The sequence below is a fragment of the Rhinatrema bivittatum genome, chromosome 3 (genome assembly GCF_901001135.1).
Source record: "Rhinatrema bivittatum chromosome 3, aRhiBiv1.1, whole genome shotgun sequence".
Classification (NCBI taxonomy): Eukaryota; Metazoa; Chordata; class Amphibia; order Gymnophiona; family Rhinatrematidae; genus Rhinatrema; species Rhinatrema bivittatum.
Genome location: NC_042617.1, coordinates 429,598,879 through 429,625,287, shown reverse-complemented (window position 1 = coordinate 429,625,287; position 26,409 = coordinate 429,598,879). Strand labels below are relative to the sequence as shown.

Here is a 26,409-nt window from a genome sequence, read left to right as displayed (position 1 = left end):
CCCCTGTTAAGGACAGTACAGCAGAGGAGCAAAATAAACTCTGTCTGACCGCAAGAGAGACATTAAAGGGCTAATCTCTTCATGTATTGGTAAGCATTTGATTTTTTTCTGCATAAGAGAACCCTCACTAGTACAATTAAACCTTCACTAGTATTAGCAAGACATGTACTAGAAAGAATTTATTTTACAAGAAAAATGTCTTTAGTAGATATTTATCTGATTGCTATAATTTCAGTAACTATTGTTATCATACTTATAGCTATGTACTGTTTGATTAAGATAAGGTTTGAAAAATGTAATGTTTCTCAAGCTAATCACATGCCTTAAAAGATTATAACTTTTATCTGAATAAAGAGATTGTTATTTTCATACATCCAGATTAAATTATTTTTTAAACAACTCTATTGGGGAACCCTCATCTGTAAATAATAAACTCCTTCCCTAAGGGCTGGAGGGTCTTATGAAAAGGTAGGATAGGAGCAGAGCTTATCCTGACTTTCACTGTCATCTCCACTGAGTCCAGCGTGGTGTCTAACTGATCACACTCCACTTTTCAAGGCAGAACTCTCAATCCTCTTGCAGTCCAATGCCGTGGAACCGGTTCCCCGACTGCAGCAAGGAAAAGGGTTCTACTCTCGATATTTTCTGATTCCAAAAACGTCGGGCAGCATATGTCCTATACTGGACCTCTGCGCCCTAAACAAACATCTCCAGAAAGAAAAGTTTAGGATGGTTACCTTGGGCACCATGCTCCCTCTCCTTCAAAAGGGAGATTGGCTCTGCTCTCTAGATCTTCAGGAGGTTTATGCCCATATAGTCATATCCCCTCCTCATAGAAAATATTTCAGGTTCATAGTAGGTCAAAGGCATTTCCAATACAGAGTGCTACCGTTCGGCCTTGCATCAGCATCCCGAGTATTCACGAAATGCCTGGCAGTAGTAGCAGCTTACCTAAGACAGTGCAGTATCCATGTCTATCCGTATCTAGACGATTGGCTACTCAGAGGTCCATCCAAGGAGATAGTATTTCAATCCCTCTGTCTTTCCATACAACTGCTACAGTCCTTGGGGTTTCTCATAAACTATCCCAAATCACATCTGACTCCATCACGCACCCTTTCGTTCATCGGAGCAGATCTAAACGTCATTCATGCCAGAGCATTCCTCCCAAAGGACCGAGCTCGCACACTATCAACCTTGGCCAAAGCAGTACAGACTCGCCAAACCACTACAGCTTGTCAACTGCTCACCTTGCTAGGACACATGGCATCTACAGTTCACATTACCCCAATGGCTCGATTAGCCATGAGAGTAACACAATGGACTTTAAAGTCCCAGTGGTCCCAATCACACCAACCTCTGTCACAGATTGTCCACGTAACCAGCAAGATTTGCCTCTCACTAGCTTGGTGGATACAAGAGTCCAGTCTTCAGATAAGACTACCCTTTCAAACGCCAGACCCTCAGATTAAGTTGACAACAGATGCCTCCATCCTGGGTCAGGGAGCCCATGTCAATGAACTACAAACCCAGGGAACCTGGGCCAGGGAAGAAGCAAACCACCAGATAAATTTTCTGGAGCTCTGTGCGATACGGTATGCCCTATTCGCATTTCGGGATTGCTTATCCAACAAGGTAATCCTAATTCAAACATACAACCAGGTAGCGATGTGGTATCTCAACAAGCAAGGGGGCACAGGCTCTTGCCTGCTATGTTAGGAGGTGGCACTGATCGGGGCCTGGGCTCTCTCCCATTCCATGCTGCTGAGAGCAACCTACCTGGCAGGTGTAGACAATGTGATAGCAGACCGTCTCAGCTGGACCTTTCATCCCCACGAATGGGCCCTGGATTCCACTGTAGCGAACAGAATTTTCCACCAGTGGGGTCGCCCGCACATAGACCTCTTTGTGTCAATTCATAACCGCAAAGTAGACCAATTCTACTGTCTACACCTTAGCCACGCGTCACCACCGATGGATCCCTTCGCTCACTCGTAGAAAACGGGTCTTCTATATGCCTACCCTCCTATTCCACTCATTAGCAAGACTCTCATGAAGTTACGACAAGACCGGGGCACGATGATCCTCATAGCCCCATACTGGCCGCGACAAGTTTGGTTTCCTATCCTACGCGACCTCTCAGCCCAGCAACCAATTCGCCTGGGCACAGATCCAACTCTAATAACACAGAACAACGGACTGTTGCGGCATCCGAACCTCCACTCCCTGTCTCTGATGGCATGGATGTTGAAAGGTTGATTCTACAATCCCTCAACCTTTCTAACGATGTGTCCCAGGTCCTCGTAGCTTCACGGAAGCCTTCCACTAGAAAATCTTATTGTTCAAAGTGGAAAAGATTCTCCTTGTGGTGCACGACAAAGGAAATAGATCCCTTTTCTTGCCCCACAACATGGTTCCTGGACTATCTCTGGCACCTCTCGGAGTCTGGCCTACAAACTTCCTCCATACGAGTACATATAAGTGCCTTAGCCACATACCATAAAAGGTGTATGAGATGCCCCAATTTCGGTGCAACCCCTTTTTCAGAGACTTACTCCAGCTGAAGCCTCCACTGTGTCCCCCAGTTGCTGCAAGGGACCTCAATGTTGTGCTAGCACAGCTCATGCAACCTCTGTTCAAGCCCCTACACTCCTGTGATCTCAGACATCTCACTTGGAAAGTAATCTTTCTAGTTGCTATAACATCGGCTCGCAGGGTCAGTGAGCTACAGGCACTAGTAACATACGCACCTTATACCAAATTTCTCCATGATCGTGTGGTACTCCACACTCACTCTAAATTCTTGCCAAAGGTAGTTTCTGATTTCCACTTAAATCAGTGCATAATACTACCCACCTTTTTTCCAAAGCCTCACTCACACCCAGGTGAGTGGGCACTGCATTCCTTGGACTGTAAACGTGCACTCACCTTTATTTGGACCACACTACAGCCCATAGGAAGTCCACCCAACTTTTTGTCTCCTTTGATAAAACCAAACTGGGAGTTCCGGTGGGCAAGCAGACCCTGTCCACATGGCTGGCGGACCCTATTACCTTCTGCTACCAATAAGCAGACCTACTGCTACAGGGATGCGTGAAAGCGCATTCGGTCAGAGCCATGGCAACGTCAGTGGCGCACCTCCGTTCCGTACCTATTACTGACATCTGTAAAGCTGCCACATGGAGCTCTCTCCATACATTTGCAGCTCATTATTGTCTCGACAAGGCTGGCAGACAAGATTCCATCTTTAGCCAGTCTGTATTACGTAATTTGTTTCCAGTTTAATAACCCAACTTCCTACCTACGACCCACTGTGAAGTTCAGGCTGCCCTAATAACCAACAGCATCCCTGTTGTTGTGCCTGTTGCACATCATTGGGTGCTGCTTGGTTGCCTCTATTCGGGCATCCTGTAGCTCGCTATTCACCCATGTGTGAGGACTACCATCCAGCTTGTCCTGGAAGAAAGCAGAATTGCTTACCTGTAACAGGTGTTCTCCCAGGACAACAGGATGTTAGTCCTCACGAAACCTGCCTTCCACCCCGCAGAGTTGGGTTCACTTATGTTTTCTTATTTTATTTTTCGCTCGTACTTTTTGCTACAAATGAGACTGAAGGGGGACCTCTGCTGGATGCAGGATTAGTGGCATGCTGGGCATGCTCAGTGTGCCAGTCAAAGTTCTAGAAACTTTGACAAAAGTGTTCCGTGATAGGACTCCATCCAATGATGTCACTCATATGTGAGGACTAACATCCTGCTGTCCTGGGAGAACACCTGTTACAGGTAAGCAACTCTGCTATATCAGAAGGTAAGGATCAGATGGTGCACAGGGTTGTTGGGGAAGAGATAGTCATCAAGGAAGGGATGTTGTGAGAAAGGAAATTCTCCAGGGAAGTTGGCCCTTTCACTTTTCTCTAGTTAGCATAGGGGATTTCTAAAGGCCAACAGAATGTTTTTAAACCTTAGTGTGCACAGTAAACATTTAACATCTGCTCTGAAGCAGGTGTTACATTTTTGGCATTAGTGAGTGTATGGTAAATAGCATGTGGAGCATGTCACAGTATATATATTGTGTGCCCCTGCACACTATATAGTGCATTCACACTAATGGCTTGAAGAACCAGTTTAGCTAGCCTTTATTGCATAGCACACTGGGCCATTAATATATAACATGCTATTTTTAGCACATGTTAAATGGCCTTAGTACGCAGGCTAAACTTTTTCATGTATTCCCCTAGGTGGGTTAACTGCTAGCATCCATTGTGTTGTTCCATTATTTTCACAGAAATATGTATACACTTCTTCTATGGATTATCAATTAAGCTTTCAGAATTGAACTATTAACATGTTTGCTCCTGGACACTAATTAGGTGTGATAAGGAAATGGTAGATTTATGTTTTCTTAGGAAACTCTAACTAATCTTTAATATTTTGAAAGCATAATGTTGAATGTTAATTGACAGAGTAGTAATAATTCCACAAGAAAATTGTCTGCTTACACATGTATATTATAAATCAGCAGGTTTTCTTATCTCCTGTTTCACTTTATCCATTTAGAGGGTAATTTTGTAACAGCTCACATAAATTTTAAATCATAGAAACATAGAAATGACTGCAGAAAATGATCAAATCGTCCATCCAGTCTTCTTTTCAAGTGTATGGTAGTATTTGTTACACTGTGCAGATTACCCCCATCCTTAACAGATTCCCAGACCGTAAAAGTTGGCCCTTGTACACCAATTTTCAAAGGGACAGTGCACTCACACTTGTTTGAAAATTACCCCCCAAAAACTTCCTGTACACAATTGCACCTGTTATTTGAACATAACATTTTTAAGGGGGGGAGGGGGGGAATGTACACATATACTTTTTGAAGATGCAAATATATGCAGTTATGTGCAAAACCCACCCCTGGGAATGCTTCTGCTCTCTGATGTAAATCTACACATATTCAGACTATGTGCACTTAAGCTTTCCAGCATATCAGGTTGGCAATTTTATAACAGGCCATTTTGCTAGTAAGGCAAAATGGCTAAAGCTGTGCCAGCTTTAGCTATGGAAATGTCTTTGAAAACTAACCTTTTTATACTGTAGATTATTTTTGAAACAATGTAATTAGAGCATAAATTATATATTTTATTGATTTTTTTTTAGGTGTCTGATTTAGTAATAATACTAAATCATAAAAGGGCAGTTGAAGCTTTTGCAAAAGGAGGAAACCTTACACTTGGTGGAAATTTTACAGTTGCAATTGGGCCTCTGGGGAGGTGAGTACAGTTGAAGTGTGTTACTTTAATATATTAAGAGCATGACGGATTAAGGCTTTTTCCCTATTCTTTTTGGGGAAAAAAACCTAACTAAATCGTACCCTAAGTGTTTCTTTTAAATCAAAATTGTCTGATTAGTTTTACTGAAACCTATGTTTTGATTAAGTTACATGCATTGGCAAGATACATTAGTGATTGCCAGTGTAATGCTAGAAAACATTCTGCTTTAGTTTGGTTATGTAAACAGTATAAAAAAAATTAAAAATGGCGTCCCACCCCCAAGCAGAACTGTCCTATTCAGCTGTAGGAGGAAGTGACAGGAGAGCAAGGTTCAACCATCTCCCCTCCCCCCATGCACATGCACGTGTGTACACACACATATGTGCGTATACACACACACTAAAATGGGGACCTGACTATCCAAATAAAGAAAGACATGGAAAAAGATTAGAAAGCAAGTGGAGCCCAATGCTTGCTGTAGTGGAAGATAGCCATGTGCTGGGAAGAGGAAAAGATAAAAAAGCCTATGTGAAGACTGAGAAAAGAGGTAGCAAGAAACTATGAAGAATTGTAGAGCCTGAGAGGAGTGACCCTAATGTAGGAGAGGCTGCCTGAGGCTGCTGAAACAGAGAAGGGAGCTGAGAGCCAAGTTATACTGAGAGGACCAGATCTAGTAAGAGGAGCTCTGCTCCAGAGAGAGAGAATAAGAATGTCAACTCTGTTCCAGAGAGAGATACACACCAGACCAGATCTAGAGGTGAGAGGCCTGCATCAGGGAAAGGGAGAGCCTAGTTTTCTGGGCTTGTGAATCCAGTCAGAGTCTGAAAGCCGGGCACAAAGAAAGTTTCTAAGAAAATTCCAAGAGGACTCTACAGTTGAAGAAATTCACAAAGCAGCATCCCTGAGCTGCCTCTGTATGACAGAGTAAGAGTGACTGTGAGCTCTAATTTTCTTTTGCTTCTTACATTTAGATAGGGACACTGAATGTTTATTTCCTTAACATCTAGCTTCCCACAGTTCACTAAGGTTCCAGTTGGAGTGAGGGTATACTTATACAAAGTTAATTAAAGAAAATTCTTTGAAATAGTATTTAGGGTATTTTTCTTCCTTTGCATTGTGTTAAAGTATTGGAGATAGGTACAGTCGTGAGTTAAGAGGCTCTAGAATAGCTACAGCAAGGGGAGTCATGTCCATCGAGGAACCAGGAATTGTCTGCACTGCAGAACCTCATCAGACGGGCCCCAATGAATCATGAGCTCACTATTTGCATTCATACATACATTGGGGTTTCCAATTAATCTCTAAGACAAGTAAGAATTTTGAAAAATGTTTTGGAGTTAAAAGTTGCAGTACAAATTCAAATTGGTACAGATTGAACATAGTTTGTTGGTCTGGAAAATTTTCTTTACCTGCCTGAGAGATGTTCCTTGTAATATTTCAGCAAGAGGGGTACATAAAAATTTGACACTGAAATCTTTTAGTTGTGATTGCTGATTTACTATGCTCTAAAAACAGTTGAATTGTTTAGTTTGTTAAAAAATGTAAATAAAGATTGCATTTGTTTTGTATCCATCCCAGCCTTTTATGTCTACTAAGTTGTGGCCAGGCAGGATTAGCCCTTATCCTATTTATTTCAGAGGGATGGGATTGTGGAAAAAGGAGTAGACCTTTTCACTTGTTTCTTGTTACTCCTCAGATGAGAAGAACCACAATTCTGTCTTTTTGTGAAGGCCACCCCAGACAGACAGCATGATAGAAGGAGGGATGCTCTTCATTGCCTGAGGGGTCACTAAGTTACAGTTAGTTGCTTTTTGCTGTACCACATGTTTTTCTGGCAATGTTGTACAGTTAGTTACTATTAATAGGAACAACCGAGCTGGTATCATTTTCCTTTCATGAATGGAGGACAGTCACCAATATTCCCATGAGGTTATATTAGTTTGACTAGGAACTTCAACAGAACAGGCTCTAAAACCTATCAGCAGGGAAGTACACGTCCTTGCAGAAATTAAAAATCTTTCTTTATGTAATTTTACTAAAAGTCAAGCATTTTTTCAAAGGGAAAATCCTTAAGTTTATACAATTTTTGAGTATGTGCAGAATCTGCACCAATTGAGTTGCTTACATTTTATATTGGTCCTTTCTCTTTTATCTTTCCCACAATTCACAAATACACCATCTTAGCAGAAATATTAATTAGGGGAAGATAATTTTCTGTTGCAACAGATTCTAAATTCTCTTTGTAACTTCAAATCACTAATAGTACACACCTGGACATACAAATCAGCAAAATATTGCCTTTTCTGGCCTTGAATCATAGTTGAAAAGTAATGTATATTCTGAAAATACATGTGGTTTCCCCATATATTTTAATTATACAAGTGTCCCTACACATAGATTCATTTTTTCTCTTTCTTTGAAAACAAGCAGTTCACAGTCATATGCCTGAGTCATGTGATCATGCTTGGTGCTGATTGATGCTTTCTAGAAAGACCTTTAACGGCACATTTTCTAAGCCTCTTAAAGTACCTGCTTTCCCCTAAAGAGTTCAGGATATATATAGTGTGGAAGCAGATGTGTGAGATCATACTGCCATTTGGTAAAAAGGCAAGTACAAAGATCATCTCAAAGGCAAGTGAGGGATTCAACCAGCCTCATTTAGCATCTGAAATGGGCCAAGAAATTGAGAACTCACATCTTCTTACCTCTTGGATGTGACTTTGATTATGTGGCTTTTTGGGATGAAGTATTACCAGAACACTATGCCCCAGTTCCATATAGATCCTTATCAAATCTGTATGATGCCGTATTTGTATACAATCACTGAATGGATTCAGGAATTCAGTAAGTCTTTCCTGCAAGAGATACGGGTAGAATTATGTTACCTGTTGGAGACTGATGAGGCATGTAAGTAGCATCTGCTCTATACAGCCCTCTGTTTATTGTGTTTGAAACAGCATCAAACGCATAAGCCCTAGCTAATGATAACTTCAGATTGTTAAAATTGTGGATTTCAGTTCTTTGTGAAAATGGGCAGGAAAGATTCAGACATGTCTTTCTATAGTAGAAATCAGTTTGGAGCCAAAGTCAAGGAAATGGCGGAGTTCAAAAAAATGAGTTTCATTATTGCTTCTAGGTTTTTATTGCACATTCATTTTTTTTCAAAAAATATTTTTTTTCCAGGTTAAGCCTATGATTATTTAGTGTTTTCTTGATTTAGGAAGCTCTTCTTCTTACCCACCATACCTTGGCTCTTGGCTCCAACTCCTGATTGTACCTGCTGCACACTCATGAACAGAGCCAGTCAAATTGTGCCTTTTCTACCTTAAATGGTCTCCTAGCATTCCTTTGGTGTCATCCTCTGCTGGCTATGTAGTGCTGTTCTCTGGGTGGGATAAACAGTACAGCCCTTATCCCAACTTGTTAACACTGTGAGTCCTTTTTGCTGGTTCTTGCAGAACATTTGTCATTCACAAGAGAGCACACAGAGGTTTTGACTTATTCTTACATTCCTTCACCTTGGCTGTGGCAGCTTGCAGTCTCTACAGGGTTGAAAACCCCTTTGGGGCAGGTCCAAAACACATGACTCAGATTTGAATGCAGCTCGGTCTACATTGTAAGGCTCCAACACATGATAAGGTTGTGTTGGCAGGAACCTGATTTACAGTAGCTTCCTATATCCCCCCTCCCCCCCCCCCCATTTAGATGGGGGCATGTCCTCATGTTTCTGAAAAGGAAATGGGTTAAAACAACCTCTGTCTAATACAATTCAGTCACTAACTAATGAAACATAGAAACATAGAAATGACAGCAGAAGAAGACCAAACAGCCCATCCAGTCTGCCCAGCAAGCTACGCACTTTATCCTTTTTTTTCTTTTTCTCTCTCCCACCTGTTACTATTGGCTTCCAGTACCCTCCAGCCCTAATTCCCCTCCACCCCACCACCAATGTAGAGAGCAGCGCCGGATCTGCATCCAAGTGAACATCCAGCTCAATTAGGGGTAGCAACCGCTGCAACAAGCAGGCCACACCCCTGCCCCATACTTTTACCCACCCCTGTTTTTTGTTTTGTTTTTGGTTTTTTTTTGGAGATGGCAGCCCTCCATCCTTCCGCTCTGTGAAGGTGGAACACCAACCACTGGCATCCCGCTCTGTGAATGCCTCTGTGGCTACTGCCACTCCATGCAGTGTTTTGCTGCCTCCTCTTTATTCACGCCCTCTAGACTTGATGGATCCACAGTGTTTATCCCACGCCCCTTTGAAGTCCTTCACAGTTTTAGACTTCACCACTTCCTCAGAAAGGGCATTCCAGGCATCCACCACCCTTTCCGTGAAGAAATACTTCCTGACATTGGTTCTTAGTCTTCCTCCCTGGATCCTCAGCTCGTGACCTCTGGTTCTGCTGATTTTTTTCTGATGGAAAAGGTTTGTCGTTGTCTTTGGATCATTAAAGTTTTTCAAGTATCTGAAAGTCTGAATCATATCACCCCTGCTCCTCCTTTCCTCCAGGGAGTACATATTTAGATTCTTCAATCTCTCCTCGTATGTCATCCGATGAAGACCCTCCACCTTCCTGGTCGACCTTCTCTGTACCGCTACCATCTTGTCTTTGTCTCTTTGTAGATACGGTCTCCAGAACTGAACACAGTACTCAGGTGAGGCCTCACCAAGGACCTGTACAAGGGGATAATCACTTCCCTTTTCTTACTCGATATTTCTCTCTCTATGCAGCCCAGAATTCTTCTGGCTTTTGCTATCGCCTTGTCGCATTGTTTCGTAGATTTCATATCATTAGACACTTTCACCCCAAGGTCTCTCTCCTGCTCCATGCACATCAGTCTTCCCCCCCCCCCCCCCCCCCCCATCGAATACAGTTCATTCAGATTTCCACTCCCCATATGCATGACTTTGCACTTCTTGGCATTGAATCTCAGCTGCCATATCTTCGACCACTCTTCCGGTTTCCTTATATCCAGTCTCATTCTCTCCACTCCTTCCAGCGTGTCCACTCTATTGCAGATCTTAGTGTCATCCGCAAAAAGACAAACCTTACCTTCTATCCCGTCCGCAATGTCGCTCACAAAGATATTGGACAGGACCGGTCCCAACACAGATCCTTGCGGTACACCACTTAAAACCGCTCTCTCTTCAGAGAAAGTTCCATTTACCATCACACATTGTCTTCTGTCCGTCAACCAGTTTGCAATCCAGGTCACCACCTCGGCACTCACTCCTAAGCTTCTCGTTTTATTCACAAGTCTCCTGTGCGGAACCTTATCAAAAGCTTTGCTGAAATCCAAGTAGATGACATTGAGCGCTCTTCCTTGATCCAATTCCTTGGTTACCCAGTCAAAAAAGTCAATCAGATTTGTCTGACAGGATCTTCCCCTGGTGAATCCATGCTGCCTCTGGTCCATCAATTCTCCGGACTGTAGATAGTGAACTATCTACAGTCCGGAGAACATTAACAACTCACTTTTTCATATCAGTTCAAACCTAGGGTTCTTTTTATACTACTCGCTACTTCCCAGGAGGCTGTTAGCTGAGGAATTACTAAGGGTACCTCCAACACATCATAAGTGAGCTACCAAACATGAGGTAGTAGGAAGAATAGCCAGTAACAGTGCACTTTGTACCATTATAGACATTAATCAACTGCTCACATGCTGGCTCCATTGATGTTACTGCCGGGTACTGCCGGGGATCTAGAGTACCCAACATGTTTAATAGGGTTTGATTGAATCACTCAAGCCTGGGGATCGCCTTCAGGATGATAAGGGGTGGTATGTTATTTCTTGATACCACAAATCTGACACTTTTCTTTAATCAGGCGGCTCTCAAAGTCTCGACCTTGATCTGAGTGGATATGATTAGGAAATTCATAATGGACGAAATATTTCTCTTATAGTACCTTGGCCACAGTAGCTGCATGCTGATATTTGGTGGAGATGCATACCTAGTGAAGTGATCAGTAACTACTAGGATATTACCAATATTGCGGTTGTCTTTATCTAAGCACAGGAAATCGATGCAAACTAGATCAAGGGTGCCCTTGCTGGTGGTGTTAGTTAAAGAGGCAGCTCTGGTAGGCAGGGTCTTCCGCATACTGCTCTTCCCACAGGTCTTTACATATGCTTCCACATCTGCTGACTGCCGGGGCCAATAGAATCTAGCCTTTACTAACTCAGTCATGCGATCTATCCCCATGTGTCCAGAATCATCATGCAAGCTCCTCATACTCCTATTGAACTTCTTTTTTTTTTATTGTTTATGAATTTACAAATATAAACAAGTTCAATCTTGACAGAAAACCGATATTTACACAAAGAATATTCAAAAATACTTAATAGAATCATGCAATCGTACTCAATACCTTCCCAGTCCTCAATGTAGAGAAGAGAAACAAGAGCACAACCCAAAGAAATATATATTAAACTAAATAAGAAGAAAGGCTACTAACAGTTAGGCAGCATTAGCCATATTACATTTGAGGAACATATTACGAGTTATTACGGCTAGGGGTTATCAGACAGATTAACAGGAGGAATTTTTCCAATCAAGAATTGTGTCAACTGGGGTGGATCAAAGAATATAAATGAATTATTTTAATATTTCACCATGCATTTGCAGGGAAATTTTAGAAAAAAAACACCCCCTATCTGTTGCACTTGAGATCTCATCAACAAAAACTGTTTACACTTTTTTTGTGTTTGTCTAGAGACATCTGGAAATACTTTAACTTTAAGCTGCATGAAAATTTCTATCTGTGTCTAAAGAACAATCTCATCAGCCAGTCTCTATCAGGTTCAAGAACCAGAGTTACTATAAGTGTCGCTGGGACCGCCATCACATAAGAACATAAGAAAATGCCATACTGGGTCAGACCAAGGGTCCATCAAGCCCAGCATCCTGTTTCCAACAGTGGCCAATCCAGGCCATAAGAACCTGGCAAGTACCCAAAAACTAAGTCTATTCCATGTTACCATTGCTAATGGCAGTGGCTATTCTCTAAGTTAACTTAATAGCAGATAATGGACTTCTCCTCCAAGAACTTATCCAATCCTTTTTTAAACACAACTATACTAACTGCACTAACCACATCCTCTGGCAACAAATTCCAGAGTTTAATTGTACGTTGAGTAAAAAAGAACTTTCTCCGATTCGTTTTAAATGTGCCCCATGCTAACTTCATGGCGTGCCCCCTAGTCTTTCTATTATCCGAAAGAGTAAATAACCGATTCACATCTACCCGTTCTAGACCTCTCATGATTTTAAACATCTCTATCATATCCCCCCTCAGCCGTCTCTTCTCCAAGCTGAAAAGTCCTAACCTCTTTAGTCTTTCCTCATAGGGGAGCTGTTCCATTCCCCTTATCATTTTGGTAGCCCTTCTCTGTACCTTCTCCATTGCAATTATATCTTTTTTGAGATGCAGCAACCAGAATTGTACACAGTATTCAAGGTGCGGTCTCACCATGGAGCGATACAGAGGCATTATGATATTTTCCGTTTTATTCACCATTCCCTTTCTAATAATTCCCAACATTCTGTTTGCTTTTTTGACTGCCGCAGCACACTGAACCGACGATTTCAATGTGTTATCCACTATGACGCCTAGATCTCTTCCTTGGGTTGTAGCACCTAATATGGAACCCAACATTGTGTAATTATAGCATGGGTTATTTTTCCCTATATGCATCACCTTGCACTTATCCACATTACATTTCATCTGCCATTTGGATGCCCAATTTTCCAGTCTCACAAGGTCTTCCTGCAATTTATCACAATCTGCTTGTGATTTAACTACTCTGAAAAATTTTGTGTCATCTGCAAATTTGATTATCTCACTCGTCGTATTTCTTTCCAGATCATTTATAAATATATTGAAAAGTAAGGGTCCCAATACAGATCCCTGAGGCACTCCACTGTCCACTCCCTTCCACTGAGAAAATTGCCCATTTAATCCTACTCTCTGTTTCCTGTCTTTTAGCCAGTTTGCAATCCACGAAAGGACATCGCCACCTATCCCAGTATCCGAAGTTTCAAGTAGAGCTATTATATCCACTGATGGGTCTTCAACAGGCCGCAACATTTCCATGCCTTCCCTCTGTATTCTTTCAGTCTCCCTTTTAAACGGTGGAAGGTAATATATTTTTTAAGTAGGAGGAATTGCATTCTCTGGTACTTGTAATATTTCAACAAAGTATCTTTTGAACATATCTCTCGGGGAGATCAAAGGCATTCTGGGAAAATATATAATTCTTAAATTTTTATTCCTTATAGTATTTTCTAGATTCTCAACCTTTAGTGCCATATTAGCATTTTCTTTCACCAGCACAAGCTGGGTTTGTTGCACAGAGTTTGTTTGAACTCTAATCGAAGATATCTGTTGGCCCAGATCAATGGTAGTATTCCCCAACACCAAAACTTTCTGCTCTACTTCTACTCCTATTGAACTTCTGAGGCAATATTAGCTGTTTATTTACCTTAGATGTGGGCTTTCAGTGATTTGGTACAGCAGGTCATCGGTCATCATTATGCGGTCCCATTCTCTCAGCAACAGGGGAACATCTGGGAGCTGTGACACCACAGATGTAGCTGGCCTACGATACTTCTTAGCTCATCGGATAACCCCAAAACCAGGGTCACATTTCTGAGCCTGTTGCATTGAGCTTAGCAGTGGTGAGTTCATAGGTCAATGGATTTATTGTCTGTGTACACAGTGAACTTGGCAACTTATAGGTAATCATGGAATTTGTCCACTATAATCCATTTTAAATGCAAAGAATTCAAGCTGATGCGCTGGGTCCTTTTTCTTAGATTGAGTCAGCTTCCTACTAGCAAAAGCAACAAGCCACATGCAGTTGGAGTGCTCTTTGTATAGTACTGTTCCCACCCCCTCCAAGTTAGCATCATTGAACAGGATATACGGCAGATGGCTCAGCAAAAGCCAACATAGGGGAAGCGTTAGATAATAAATAATTGTTCTGAAAGCCTCTTCGCAGTCTGTCATCCATCTGACACAGAAAAGCACAGAGGGCTTAAAATACTTCATTCCAGAGGCAGGGCCCTTGATCTTATTTTTTCTTTCTGTGAGGTCTAGCAAGGGTTGTATTATAAGGAATAGTTCTGAATAAATCTCCTGTAATAGCCACAAAAACCTAAAAAGATCTCAAATCGGTTGTCCTCAACCAGGCAGCCACCGCTGCAATCTTCAGGGTCAGTAGTCAGGGCCGGTGCAACCCACTCTGCAAGCACTTGCACAGGGCGATGGCCTAGAGGGGTCGGTGGCCTGAGGCCAAATGAGCTGTTGGTGCCACCGTCTGGTGCTTCCCAACCTACTGTGTGGCGATGATTAGGAGCTGTACGGCTGCGCAGTGGTTCCCAGTCTGCTGCGTGGCAAAGAAGAAGAGCAAGAGTACAGGAGGAGGAGCCACAAGGCCACATAGCAAACAAGAGGAAGTTGCAGGGCCATATTTGTGAGTGTGTGTGTGTGTGTGTGTGTGTGTGTGTCTGAGCATGATATGTGAGGAAGATGAATCTTTTGTGCATTTGTGTATGTGTGAGCATATGTGTGAGTGAGAATGTGTTAGTGAGAGAAGGGGGCATGTGTATGTAAGAGGGAGTAAGCATGTGCGTGTATGAGGGAGAGAGCATATGTATGCCACAAGGCTCAGCACTTTCGGCCCTCCTATTTAACATATACCTTCTACCCAATGCCATCTCTTAGCTGGACTGAATTTAAACTATAAAATCTATGCAGATATATAGTTTACTGTTCCATTCTCTGAATCTTGGTCCAAAACCTTTTCTTTACTACAACTATATTTAACGACAATAAAAACTTGGCTGTCCCATAATAGATTAAAACTAAACACCACAAAAACAGAGTTAATCTATTTATCAACAGTACCGGATTCAGCTCATCAACCGCCTCAAACCTTCACATTTGAAAACCAATACATACCCATAAAATCCCATGCAAAGAATCTAGGAATGATCATTGACTCTAGATTATCAATGACTAACAGTATATTAGAAATAGTAAAAAAAATCCTTTTTTAAATTACACATGCTTAAAAAACTTAAACCCCTATTACTATCATCCGACTTCCGACCAGTTACACAAGCTCTAATTCTAGCAAACCTAGATTACTGCAATTCCTTATACCTAGGATTACCCTTATCTACAATATATCCACTGCAGCTTGTTCAAAATGCCACAGCAAGAATTCTATTCAATCTGCCACGTAAAGAACATATAACGCCCATATTACAGCAGCTTCACTGGCTCCCAGTATCCCACCGTATCACTTATAAAATCCTGTCCATCATTCACAATCTACTATACAACTCCAACTCCATCTGGCTTTGCTCCTTACTGCGACTATATAGACCCACCAGACAACTCCGTTCCATGGACAAATGTATACTGGAAATTCCTTCAGTAAGAACTGTAAGCCTAGCACTAACCCAAAAATGAGCCTTTTCTGTTGCAGGACCGACTTTATGGAACTCTATTCCTGAATAAATCTGTTTAACGGCAAATTCCAAAGAATTCAAGAAAATACTGAAAACCTATCTATTTACAAGCGCTTGTAATACACAATAATGATTATTCTTTATCTCTGAATTTGCACTGTCCTTAAGACTAAACTTAATGTAAATGCGATGTATTTTAATGTTTGTTCGTTGTGGTATTATGAATGTTTTACTGTAAACCGCCTAGACGGTCAGATTCCTGCCTCAATGTGCAGTATATAAAAAACTTTTAAATAAATAAATTTTAAATAAATAAATGTGTATGAGAGAGGAGAAAGTTTATGCATCCCTCTCTCACTGATTCACAACAATCTGAGTGACTGGAAATCAAAAGTTTCCAGGCATGGCAAGCGTGAATTATTTTATCCTTATTCATTTTAATTTTTGGATGCTATTTGTGTCTGCTGTTTTAAAATATGTTATTGATATCTAAGAAATTTATAACAAATTGTTTGAATTTTTAATTAATGGATCTTCTGTTCACCAGCTGTTTTGAAATATTCTTTTTATTAGTATGTGTATACTATTATGATTAATGTATTTATTATATTTTTTTATTTTATTGTTTAATATTTGAGGATTGGTGATGGTTTCTGTTGCGGTTTTCCTATTTGGTTTTTGCCTGCATGTTTCTATTTATACTTTATGGTTTCTTTTTTCTGTATTTGGTGTCTGCCCGGGATCTACATATGTGATTGAGATGAGAGATTCTGCTAGCATATAGGAATTTATAACAGCTTGGTTTGTTCTGTTTCCTAATATGAGGTGTATTGGTGTTTTAGGGCCTGGTGTAATATTTGTAGTGTTGCCTTTTAATAGGTAGGGTTGTTACATTTTTAAGTGCTGGCAGGTAGAGCTGTTTTGGTGTGGGAGGTTTATTATATTTTAATTGTAATTTACTCATGGCTTTCTGAGGGTCAAGCCCACATCTGACACGCATTACAGTAGCCCTAATGCCATATGGGTTCCAAGTGTCTTTTTTTGTAGGGTTTTCTGGTTGGAACCAAAAAAGTACATGCAAATACTTGTTGTGATTTGTTTTTTTTTACCTCAGAAGACTGTTCTTTGAATATTCTTTTTCATGTAAAATCTATTATAAATGCTTAATTTTTAATTGTGTACATGGCGAGAGCAGGAAGAGGGGGGTGCAAGGGTATAACATTTGCCTAGAGCACCTAATACTCTTGCACCTGCAATAGTTTCCAGGGCAGGGGGTGAAGATCCGGAGAGTAGAGGGATGACACTGTTTAAAGTTTAGGTCACTGGAAGGAACTGGTCTTTTTTTGGCTGGCCTGAGACAGAGAGTGAATGAAGTGGGTGTTGGGGGGGGGGGAAACCACAATAATTGTTCACACAGGGCAGCAAAAAAGCTAGCACCGGCCCTCTCACTAGTTGGTGCCCTTCTGTGCCACAATATGCCCCTTATATTTCACCTGAGGTAGGCAGAACTGACACTTGTCCAGGGTCAGTTTGAGTCCCTGAGCTACCAACCGATCTTCATCAGCCTTGCCTCATGCTCTTCTAATGTCTTTCCAAAGACAATGAGGTCATCTAAGTTTATCAGCGCTTCCAGGAGATTCATGTCTCCCACAGTTTTTCCCATAAGTCGCTGGAACATACTCGGAGCTCCTGTAACTCCATGGGGCATCCAAGTTGTCACAATATTAATTTATTCACTTAGTGCTGATTGATCCATTCACCATCACATGTAAAGTAAAAGTACTCGTCCCTTTTCAAAAGCTGACCTGACAGCAAGGGCTGTTTTAAGACGTGGAGCTCAGAATGTACCATTTCAGGTAAAGGACCCCCAAGTCTGACCCAGATCGCTTGGCCCATCGGGCCAGACCTTGCGGGTGGGGAGGAAGCTTTGGTCAGGCCAGTCACTTGAAGTTTAATGCATGCCTCTGAGTAGGCATTAAATTTCTCACAGTTGAAGGAAACGCACTAGGCAGTCTCTTGCTATGCGCTCTTCCTTGCCTTGCAGGGTAATAGTTTATTAGGCAATTAACAAGTATCACTTATGATTTGTTTGTTTTCCCTTGTTACTATGTATTCAAGTATAACATAGTAGCCAGAATAATTTATTCAAGAGAATTCCCTGGTAGTTAGTATAATAAAATAGTTTGAAATTAATAAAATATTTAATATAATATTATTTTTACAGCTTAATATATGTACATTTATTTGGTATAACAGTAATGAAGTCTTTTAACAATTATACTTTTATTCATTTAAGCAAGTTATTTAGCTCATGTTTTGATATTGCAGGATTAGGTAGCTGAATATCAGCAATTTCTACCTCTTAGTTTTCTACTGCAAATAGTCAGACTTTCTTAATCCATGTCTAATTAAGTTGTATGCTTCATTATATAGGGTATTTTAGTATAAAGCAAAGAGTCAAAAGACAAGCGCACACTATCAAATCATACAGGAGATCAAGTCAGAGGTGTGAAGCAAAATTCAAGTTGTCAAAAGCTTTAACAATATGTTATAGTTAGTGAGGTTTGGGTGGACCCTTGGACACTGTGGCTGCTGACCACGCCCACGGGGGAAGTCCCTTGAGGGGCCACAGGTCAGGCTCAGCTCTGGACACACAAACACAGATAGTTCTTTGTTTAGACAGTTTGAGAAGCCACCAGAGGTGGCAGTAGTGAGTAGAAGATGTAGCCTGGCTGGGCTAGTATTCCCCAGAGCGCTGGAACAGCGGTTCTTCCAGTAGCCGTGCTATAGTGGAGAGAACTGAGAAAGTGAGCACAATAGAACATTCACAGAGTCCCAGATATGGAGAAGCCCCGAAATAGGGAGAGCTGGCCCTCAAGGAGCGAGTACCAGATCCCTGGAGGTAGAGAGACTTGTTGGCAAAGTACTCACACAGCAGTTCCACGTAGGAGATGGCACTGGCGCTGGAACGGGGGCAGGCCCTCAAGGAGTGAGTACCTGGTTCCAGGGAGACAGCTCTGAGGAGTAGATGATAAAGGAACTCACTGATGGTATCTGTAGCGAATTCTTCCAAGCAGAAGAGGAGATAGATGCAGGCAGCGAGTCAGGGAACATGGGCCCTCGAGGAAAGAGTACCAGTTACCTGATAGCGACCTGAAAGAAACAATGAGGCCCCCGAGGAGCGGGTACCCCGTTAGCAGAAAGAGTCCAATGGGAGTTGGAAGGCAGAGTAGCTAGGTACGGAGAGCGAATCCCATCCGTAAGATCACTCTTGCTAACTCAATGGCTAGCAATAAGCAGTAGGCTTAAATATCCGGGCAGCGTGACGTCATCACAGGGGGACGCCCCTGAGGTACGCGCCAGTGAGGAAATAAGAATGAGGGTCGTGCGGCGCGCGCACCCTAACGTACCTGAAGAGCATGGCGGGAGGCAGCGCCCAACCCGGTCCGTGGATGCCGGAGAGGACGGAAGGCAGACGCCGCGACAGCCAGGCATCCATGAGGAGCAGGAGGAGTCGCAAGAAAGGAAAGGTAGGCGGAGTGAAGCCGTCGGGAAGTGACGGTCGCAACAGTACCCCCCTTCAAAGGGCGGTCTCCTTTGAGGGTACCAGGTTTAGGTTTCCAAGGGTGCGAGAGATGAAACTGATGGAGCATCTCTTTGTCAAGGATATTAGCCAGAGGCTCCCAAGAATTTTCTTCGGGGCCAAAACCTTCCCATGAAAGAACGTATTACCAAGTCTTGCCTCATCTTCAGAAGTCAAGGATGGCTTCGACCTTGTATTCTAGGTCATCTTCTGCATTGATGGGAGATGGTTCCTGAGACTTGGAAGAGAATTCACTGAGAATGAGTGGTTTCAAATGTGAAACATGAAAAGCGTTGTGGATGTTTAATCCAGGTGGTAGCTTCAGACTGTAAGTGATATTGCCAAGACGTTGGAGGATTGGAAATGGTCCAACGTAGCGAGGAGCAAATCGAGTGGAGGGTAACTTCAGTCTAAGGTGCTTAGTGGATAGCCAGACTTTGTCACCAGGTTGAAAGAGAAATGCTTTGGAATGGTGAGCGTCATAAAACCTTTTTGCTCAATCACTCGCTTTGAGTAGCATTTCTTTCGTCTGAGTCCATAATTGATGGATATCATCAGCAGTGGATTGAGCAGCTGGGGACGTCACTGAGAGCTTCAGTGGAAGTGGCGGTGGTGGTGAACGTCCATATACCGCTTCAAAAGGTGTTGATCCAGTGGATGAAGCTGGATGAGAATTAATGGCGAATTCAGCCCATGGTAACAGTTTGGTCCAGTTATTCTGAAGGCAACTCACATAGGCCCGAATGAACTGTTTCAGGGTCCTATTCATCCGTTCTGTTTGGCCATTTGATTGAGGATGATAGGCAGATGTATAATCTAGAGAGATGTCGAAAAGCTTGCACAAAGCCTTCCAGAACTTTGCCGTAAACTGTGATCCTCGATCTGAGACTATGTGCTTCGGTAGACTGTGAAGGCGAAATATGTGGGTTATGAAGAGCTTCGCAAGCTCCAAGGCTGAAGGTAAGCCAGGCAGCACCACAAAATGGGCCATCTTGCTGAAGCGGTCGACTGTGACCCAAATGATATTCATACCTCCAGAGAGGAATAGATCGACTACAAAGTCAGTAGCGATATGCATCCAGGGCTGTTCCGGATCTGGAAACGGTTGCAGCAATCCCCATGGTTGGCCATAAGTAGGTTTCTGCTTGGCACAGTTGGTACAAGATGCTACATAGGAGAGTGTATCTTCCTTGATAGTTGGCCACCAATAATACTTCTGGAGCTTCAGCAGGGTACGGCGTTGACCAGGATGGCCAGTCAGCTTGGAATCGTGCGCCCAAAAGAGCACTTTCTTCCTGAGGTATTTAGGCACGATGGTCCTACCAGCGGGCACAGTATGAGTTGCCACCAAGACGACTTTCTTCGGGTCGATAATATGCTGAGGTTATTCTGGAACATCCTCTGAGAGAAAGGAGCATAACAAGGCATCAGCTCTGGTATTCTTGTCTCCGGGGCAATATTTGAGCATGAAGTCAAAATGGTTAAAAAATAAGGACCATCTGGCTTGTCTATGGTTAAGACGTGCATGGTGGAGATACTTTAGATTTTTATGGTCCATAAACACGGTAATTTGATGTTGAGTGCTTTCAAGCCAAGGCCGCCATTCCTCGAATGCCAACTTAATAGCCAGGAGCTCTTTATCTCAAATCCCATAGTTCTTCTCTGCCGGAGAGAAACGTCATGAGAAGAAGGAGCAGGGACGTAAGGATTTGGAGTCTCCGGTTTGGCTCAATACAGCTCCCTCACCGACATCAGAAGCATCAACCTCCACGATGAATGGCTTGTCAGGGTCTGGATGACGCAGGCATGGTTCGGTGGAAAAGGCAGTCTTTAAATCCTCGAACACAGATATGGCCTCCGCAGACCATTTAGAAGCGTTGGCCCCTTTCCGGGTCATTGCAGTTAAGGGCACAGTTAAAGAAGAGTAGTTCTTTATAAAGCTTCTATAATAATTAGAGAACCCCAAAAATCGTCTCAGGGCCTTCAGGCTGGTAGGTTGGGACCAATTTTTAATACTCTCTAATTTTTGTGGATCCATCTGGAAGCCATCTTTAGACACAATATAGCCATGAAAAGGCACAGAGTCCTTATGGAATTCGCACTTGGATAGCTTGGTGTAGAGCCGAAGTTCTCGACGTCTTCGTAGTACTTGTTTGACGTCCTCTAGATAAGTAGACAAGTCCTGAGAAAATATCAGGATATCATCTAGGTACACTACGACACTCTTGTACAACAGGTCCCGCAAGATGTCGTTCATCATGTTCTGGAACACAGCGGGTGCGTTGCACAGGCTGAAGGGCATTACTAAGTACTCGAAATGACCATCTCGAGTGTTGAAGGCTGTTTTCCATTCATCGCCACTGCCACTGCGAACTAAGTTATAGGCTCCCTTCAGGTCAAAAATATCTTGGCACCTTGAAGCCGGTCGAACAGCTCTGAGATTAAAGGCAGGGGGTATCTATCTTTGAACGTGATCTCATTCAGACCTCAATAGTCTATACAAGGATGTAAGGTACCGTCCTTCTTCCCCACAAAGAAGAAGCCTGCGCCAGCTGGAGACTTTGATGGTCTGATGAATCCTTTCTGTAAATTCTCCTCGATGTACTCGGACATAGAGAATAAGGCTATTACAGAGAGTGGATAGACACGTCCTTTGGGGAGGTTCAGTGTTTGGTTTTAGCCTTATGGCACAGTCATAAGATCTGTGTGGAGGAAGGATGTCAGCAGCTTCTTTGGAGAACACATCAGCGAATGATGTGCATTGAGACGGCAGTCCTGACATCACTGGAGTGGTAGGCATACAGAGGACAGGAGAAACCTCCTTAAGGCATTTGCCATGACAACCTGGGCCCCAGCGGGAGAGTTCCAAGGTGGCCCAGTCGAATTGAGGCTGATGCGATTGCAACCAGGGTAATAGGGTGCATGGCCTTCTCTAACACAAAGCAGGAAATCGACTCAGTATGGAGGGCTCCAGTGCAGAGGGTTACCGGTTCCGTGCGATGGGTCACGTCACCTGGCAAAGGCTCTCCATGGATAGATGATAAGAGCAGTGGAATCTTCAAAGTGACGAGGGGAATCCTCAAATGTTCCACTAGGCGTCGAAGTATAAAGTTGCCTCCTGCCCCTGAATCCACTAGGCCAAGAGTTTGAATTTTGGACGGTCCGCAGATCAGGGACACTGGGAGAGAGAGAGCAGAGGAGAGGGCATAGTAAGGCCTAAGAACAGTCCTCCCTCAGGACTTAGGCCGGTCCGTTTCCCAGACAAATTGGGCATGTTAGGACATCGTGACCAGCTTGTCCACAGTACCTATACAGGCCATGCCTCTTCTGAAGTCTTCTCTCTTGTGAAGTCAGGTGACTGCGACCAAGTTGCATCTGTTCCTCTCCACTGGCGACAGGTATTGCTGGAACCATCTGAAGTGCAGGTTTAGCATGAACCTTCCTCTGAACCGGTCCTCTACTAGGATTGAGTTCTTTCACCTTATCACGAAGCCGGTGGTCAATTCTAGTAGCCAAAGCCACTAATTCATCCAGCGAGTCAGGTGTTTCACGAGCGGCTAGCTCGTCTTTTAAGCGAGTATCCATACCTCTGAAAAGAGGGTTTTCAGACATTTGGAATCCCAACATAATTCGGTAGCTAGAGTCTTGAACTCTATTGCAAAATCAGCCAGTGGACGGTTGCCTTGCTTCAGGTCCACCAGAGCAGAACCAGCAACAGTCACTTGAGCAGGCTCATCAAAAATGGTTGCTGCTGTGTATACTTACTGCAAATCCCGTGGTCTGTTTGCTGGAATTTCATTGGAAGGATCTGGCTTAATTGAAAGGAAAGAAACAAATCGCAAGTAAGTGCTAATGAAAAGCTGAAAGTAGCATAATATCCTGCAGAATTGGATATTATGTCAATATCCTGCAGAATTGGATCCTTACGTTCCCACAGCGTTGAGGCCCAAGACAAGGCCCTTCCATCAAGATAAGATAGAATATAAGTAGTCTTGGCGTAGGCTGTGGGGAAGTGAGAAGGCTGTAATGCAAAATGCATACAGCACTGATTCAGGAAACCTCTAGTTCTTTGAATCTCTCCAGAGAAATGAACTGGAGCAGCTAGAGGTACCGTAATCTTTATAGTTACTTCAGGTAACTGACCTTCATTACTGGAAGCAGCGCTTTGATTCTTCTGTGCGTGCAGCTGATGGAATGCAGAAGTGAGTTTCTCCAATGCATCCTGTTGTTCAGCAATGCACAGGACTAGGCCGGGAATGGCCTGCAAGGCATTGAGCTGTGCCGGATCCATGGAGTTAGCAATCTGTTATAGATAGTGAGGTTTGGGTGGACCCTTGGAAACTGTGGCTGCTGACCACGCCCACGAGGGAAGTCCCTTGAGCGGCCACAGGTCAGGCTCAGCTCTGGACACACAAACACAGATAGTTCTTTATTTAGACAGTTTGAGAAGCCACTAGAGGTGGCGATAGTGAGTAGAAGATGTAGCCCGGCTGGGCTAGTATTCCGCAGAGCGCTGGAACAGTGATTCTTCTGCTGCCCCTGCTGTAGTGGAGAGAACTGAGAAAGTGAGTACAATAGAACATTCACAGAGTCCCAGATATGGAGAATCCCCAAAATAGGGAGAGCTGGCCCTCGAGGAGCAAGTACAAGATCCCTGGAGGTAGAGAGACTTGTTGGCAAAGTACTCGCACAGCGGTTCCACATAGGAGATGGCACTGGCGCTGGAACAGGGGCAGACCCTCGAGGAGCGAGTACCTGGTTCCAGGGAGACAGCTCTGAGGAGTAGATGATAATAGTATTCACTGATGGTATCTGTAGTGAATTCTTCCAAGCAGAAGAGGAGATAGATGCAGGCAGCGAGTCAGGGAACATGGGCCCTCGAGGAAAGAGTACCGGTTACCTGATAGCGACCTGAAAGAAACGATGAGGCCCCCAAGGAGCGAGTACCCCGTTAGCAGAAAGAGTCCAGTGGGAGTTGGAAGGCAGAGTAGCTGGGTATGGAGAGTGAATCCCATCCGTAAGATCACCCTTGCTAACTCAACAGCTAGTAACAAACAGTAGGCTTAAATATCGGGGCAGCGTGACGTCATCACAGGGAGGCGCCAATGAGGAAATAAGAATGAGGGCCGCGCGGCACGTGCGCCCTAAGGTACCTGAAGAGCATGGCGGGAGGCAGGGCCCAAGCCGGTTCGGGGACGATGGAGAGGACGGCAGGTGGATGCTGCGGCAGCCAGGCATCCATGAGGAGCAGGAGGAGTCGCAAGAAAGGAAAGGTAGGCGGAGTGAAGCAGTTGGGAAGTGACGGTCGCAACACCATAGAAGAATCTTTTATTTCAAAGAATCCACAAAGGCTTTCACAGTGTGCGAGATACAAGTGCTAACTGTCCACCAACATGGGTATTTTAGTACTTCATCACTTAATATGTGTTTGTATTTTTACTAATCAGTCCAAAACTGATGTTCTTCAAATGTGTGCATTGCTTTAAAGGCAAATTCTAATTGCATTGTGTACATGGAACACTAACATTTATTTCTGTTCTAAGTAATCAGAATTATACTTGATATTAGAAATGTTATAATTTGTTATGGAGAGATGCTGTAATGAAAGAACTGGATTTTTTTTTTGTAGAAATTTAGAGGGTGATGTTGCAATACGAAGTTCTGCTGCTGTGTATACTTACTGCAAATCCCGTGGTCTGTTTGCTGGAATTTCATTGGAAGGATCTGGCTTAATTGAAAGGAAAGAAACAAATCGCAAGTAAGTGCTAATGAAAAGCTGAAAGTAGCATAATTAAAGAAAAAATAGGTAGATGTCTGAAAACTATGTTGTACAGGTCACTTACATATATTGTCATCTGTTTTGTCTTGTTGATACCAGAATATTTTACCCAAATTGAAATGACTGCCTTTAGCAAAAAAGAACTAGAAATTCTATTCCAGCTATTTCATTATTCCCAAGAAACTAGAGGGACTGAGAGCTATCCATAATTGATAAAGACTGAATTAGACCCTTCATACTATTCTTCCCTTCATTAAAGCAAAAAACTGGATGTGTGCCTTGGATCTGAAAGATGAGTATGCTCATATATCCATCTATCACTCTCACTGGAGATTTCTCCGTTTCACAGTGGATTTCTCTCACTACCAGTACAAGGGTCTCCATTTCAGGCACTAAGGACCTTGAGGGTCTTTATAAAATGCCTAGTGGTAGCAGCACCACACCTTTGTCACCAGGGATATGTGTCTTTTCACACCTGTGTAATGGACCCTACAGTTACGTTACCAGTAAGCCTTGGATATTTCCTTATAGAGATGCAGTTAGGGGGAATAGTAGGGCAGGATCCATTCAATACAGTCCTCCCTTAGAGAGTGCTGAGATGAACATCCCCCTCTCTGGGTATATAAGGAGCTCTCCACAGAGAGCTCAGTGAGGGGGGAGCAGTATTAGTTGAGAATTTTGAAGGAGGTATGGAGATTTTTTCTCTGTTAGAGGTTTTGGCCTACTTGGAGGCCTGGGCTTTGCCTGGGATTTTTGGGTCAGATCAGGGACCCCAATCCATAGGTGCAGCCTGGTTGTCCTGGATTATTTTGGGAGATTTTACCTTTTTGTTATAAGAGACCCCAGGGTATTGCTTGGGAAGAAGTAATGGGAAAGCCTATCTTCAGGGGGGCCCTGGGTAGGTAAGATCTTCCTCACTGTCACCAGCCCAGGAAATGGAGGTATGATGTTGACCCAATGCAGCATCCTCTGGAGTTCATTCTGAGTTGGGGAAGATAGAATTTAATTTGCTGGCCAAAAGGAAGAATTTTGCCCCTTTTCTTGTCTGGAACCTGGTACATCTGGAATTGCTTGCTCCCAGAGGGTTCTCTCCTATCTGGAATAGGAGCGATCCCTTTAAGAAAGGTGGAAAGAAGGCCAAGCAATTGCTAGCATGGTTAAAAGGTGAGGTGAAAGAGGCTATTTTAGCCAAAAGATCTTCATTCAAAAGATCCATCAGAGAAAAATAGGATAAATCATAAGCATTGGCAAGTTAAATGTAAGATATTGATGAGACAGGCTAAGAGATAATTTGAAAA

The 26,409-nt window shown here is 43.1% G+C and overlaps 1 protein-coding gene across 1 annotated transcript in view; it reads left to right on the top strand.

Moving 5' to 3' along the window:
* The window catches only part of SH3YL1 (SH3 and SYLF domain containing 1), a 223,298-nt gene that overhangs the window by 124,309 nt on the left and 72,580 nt on the right, over positions 1 to 26,409 (top strand). The window contains exons 5-6 of the mRNA XM_029595777.1: positions 5,154 to 5,266; positions 24,962 to 25,090. Coding sequence (XP_029451637.1) covers positions 5,154 to 5,266; positions 24,962 to 25,090 — 242 coding nt within the window. The remainder of the gene's footprint in view (positions 1 to 5,153; positions 5,267 to 24,961; positions 25,091 to 26,409) is intronic.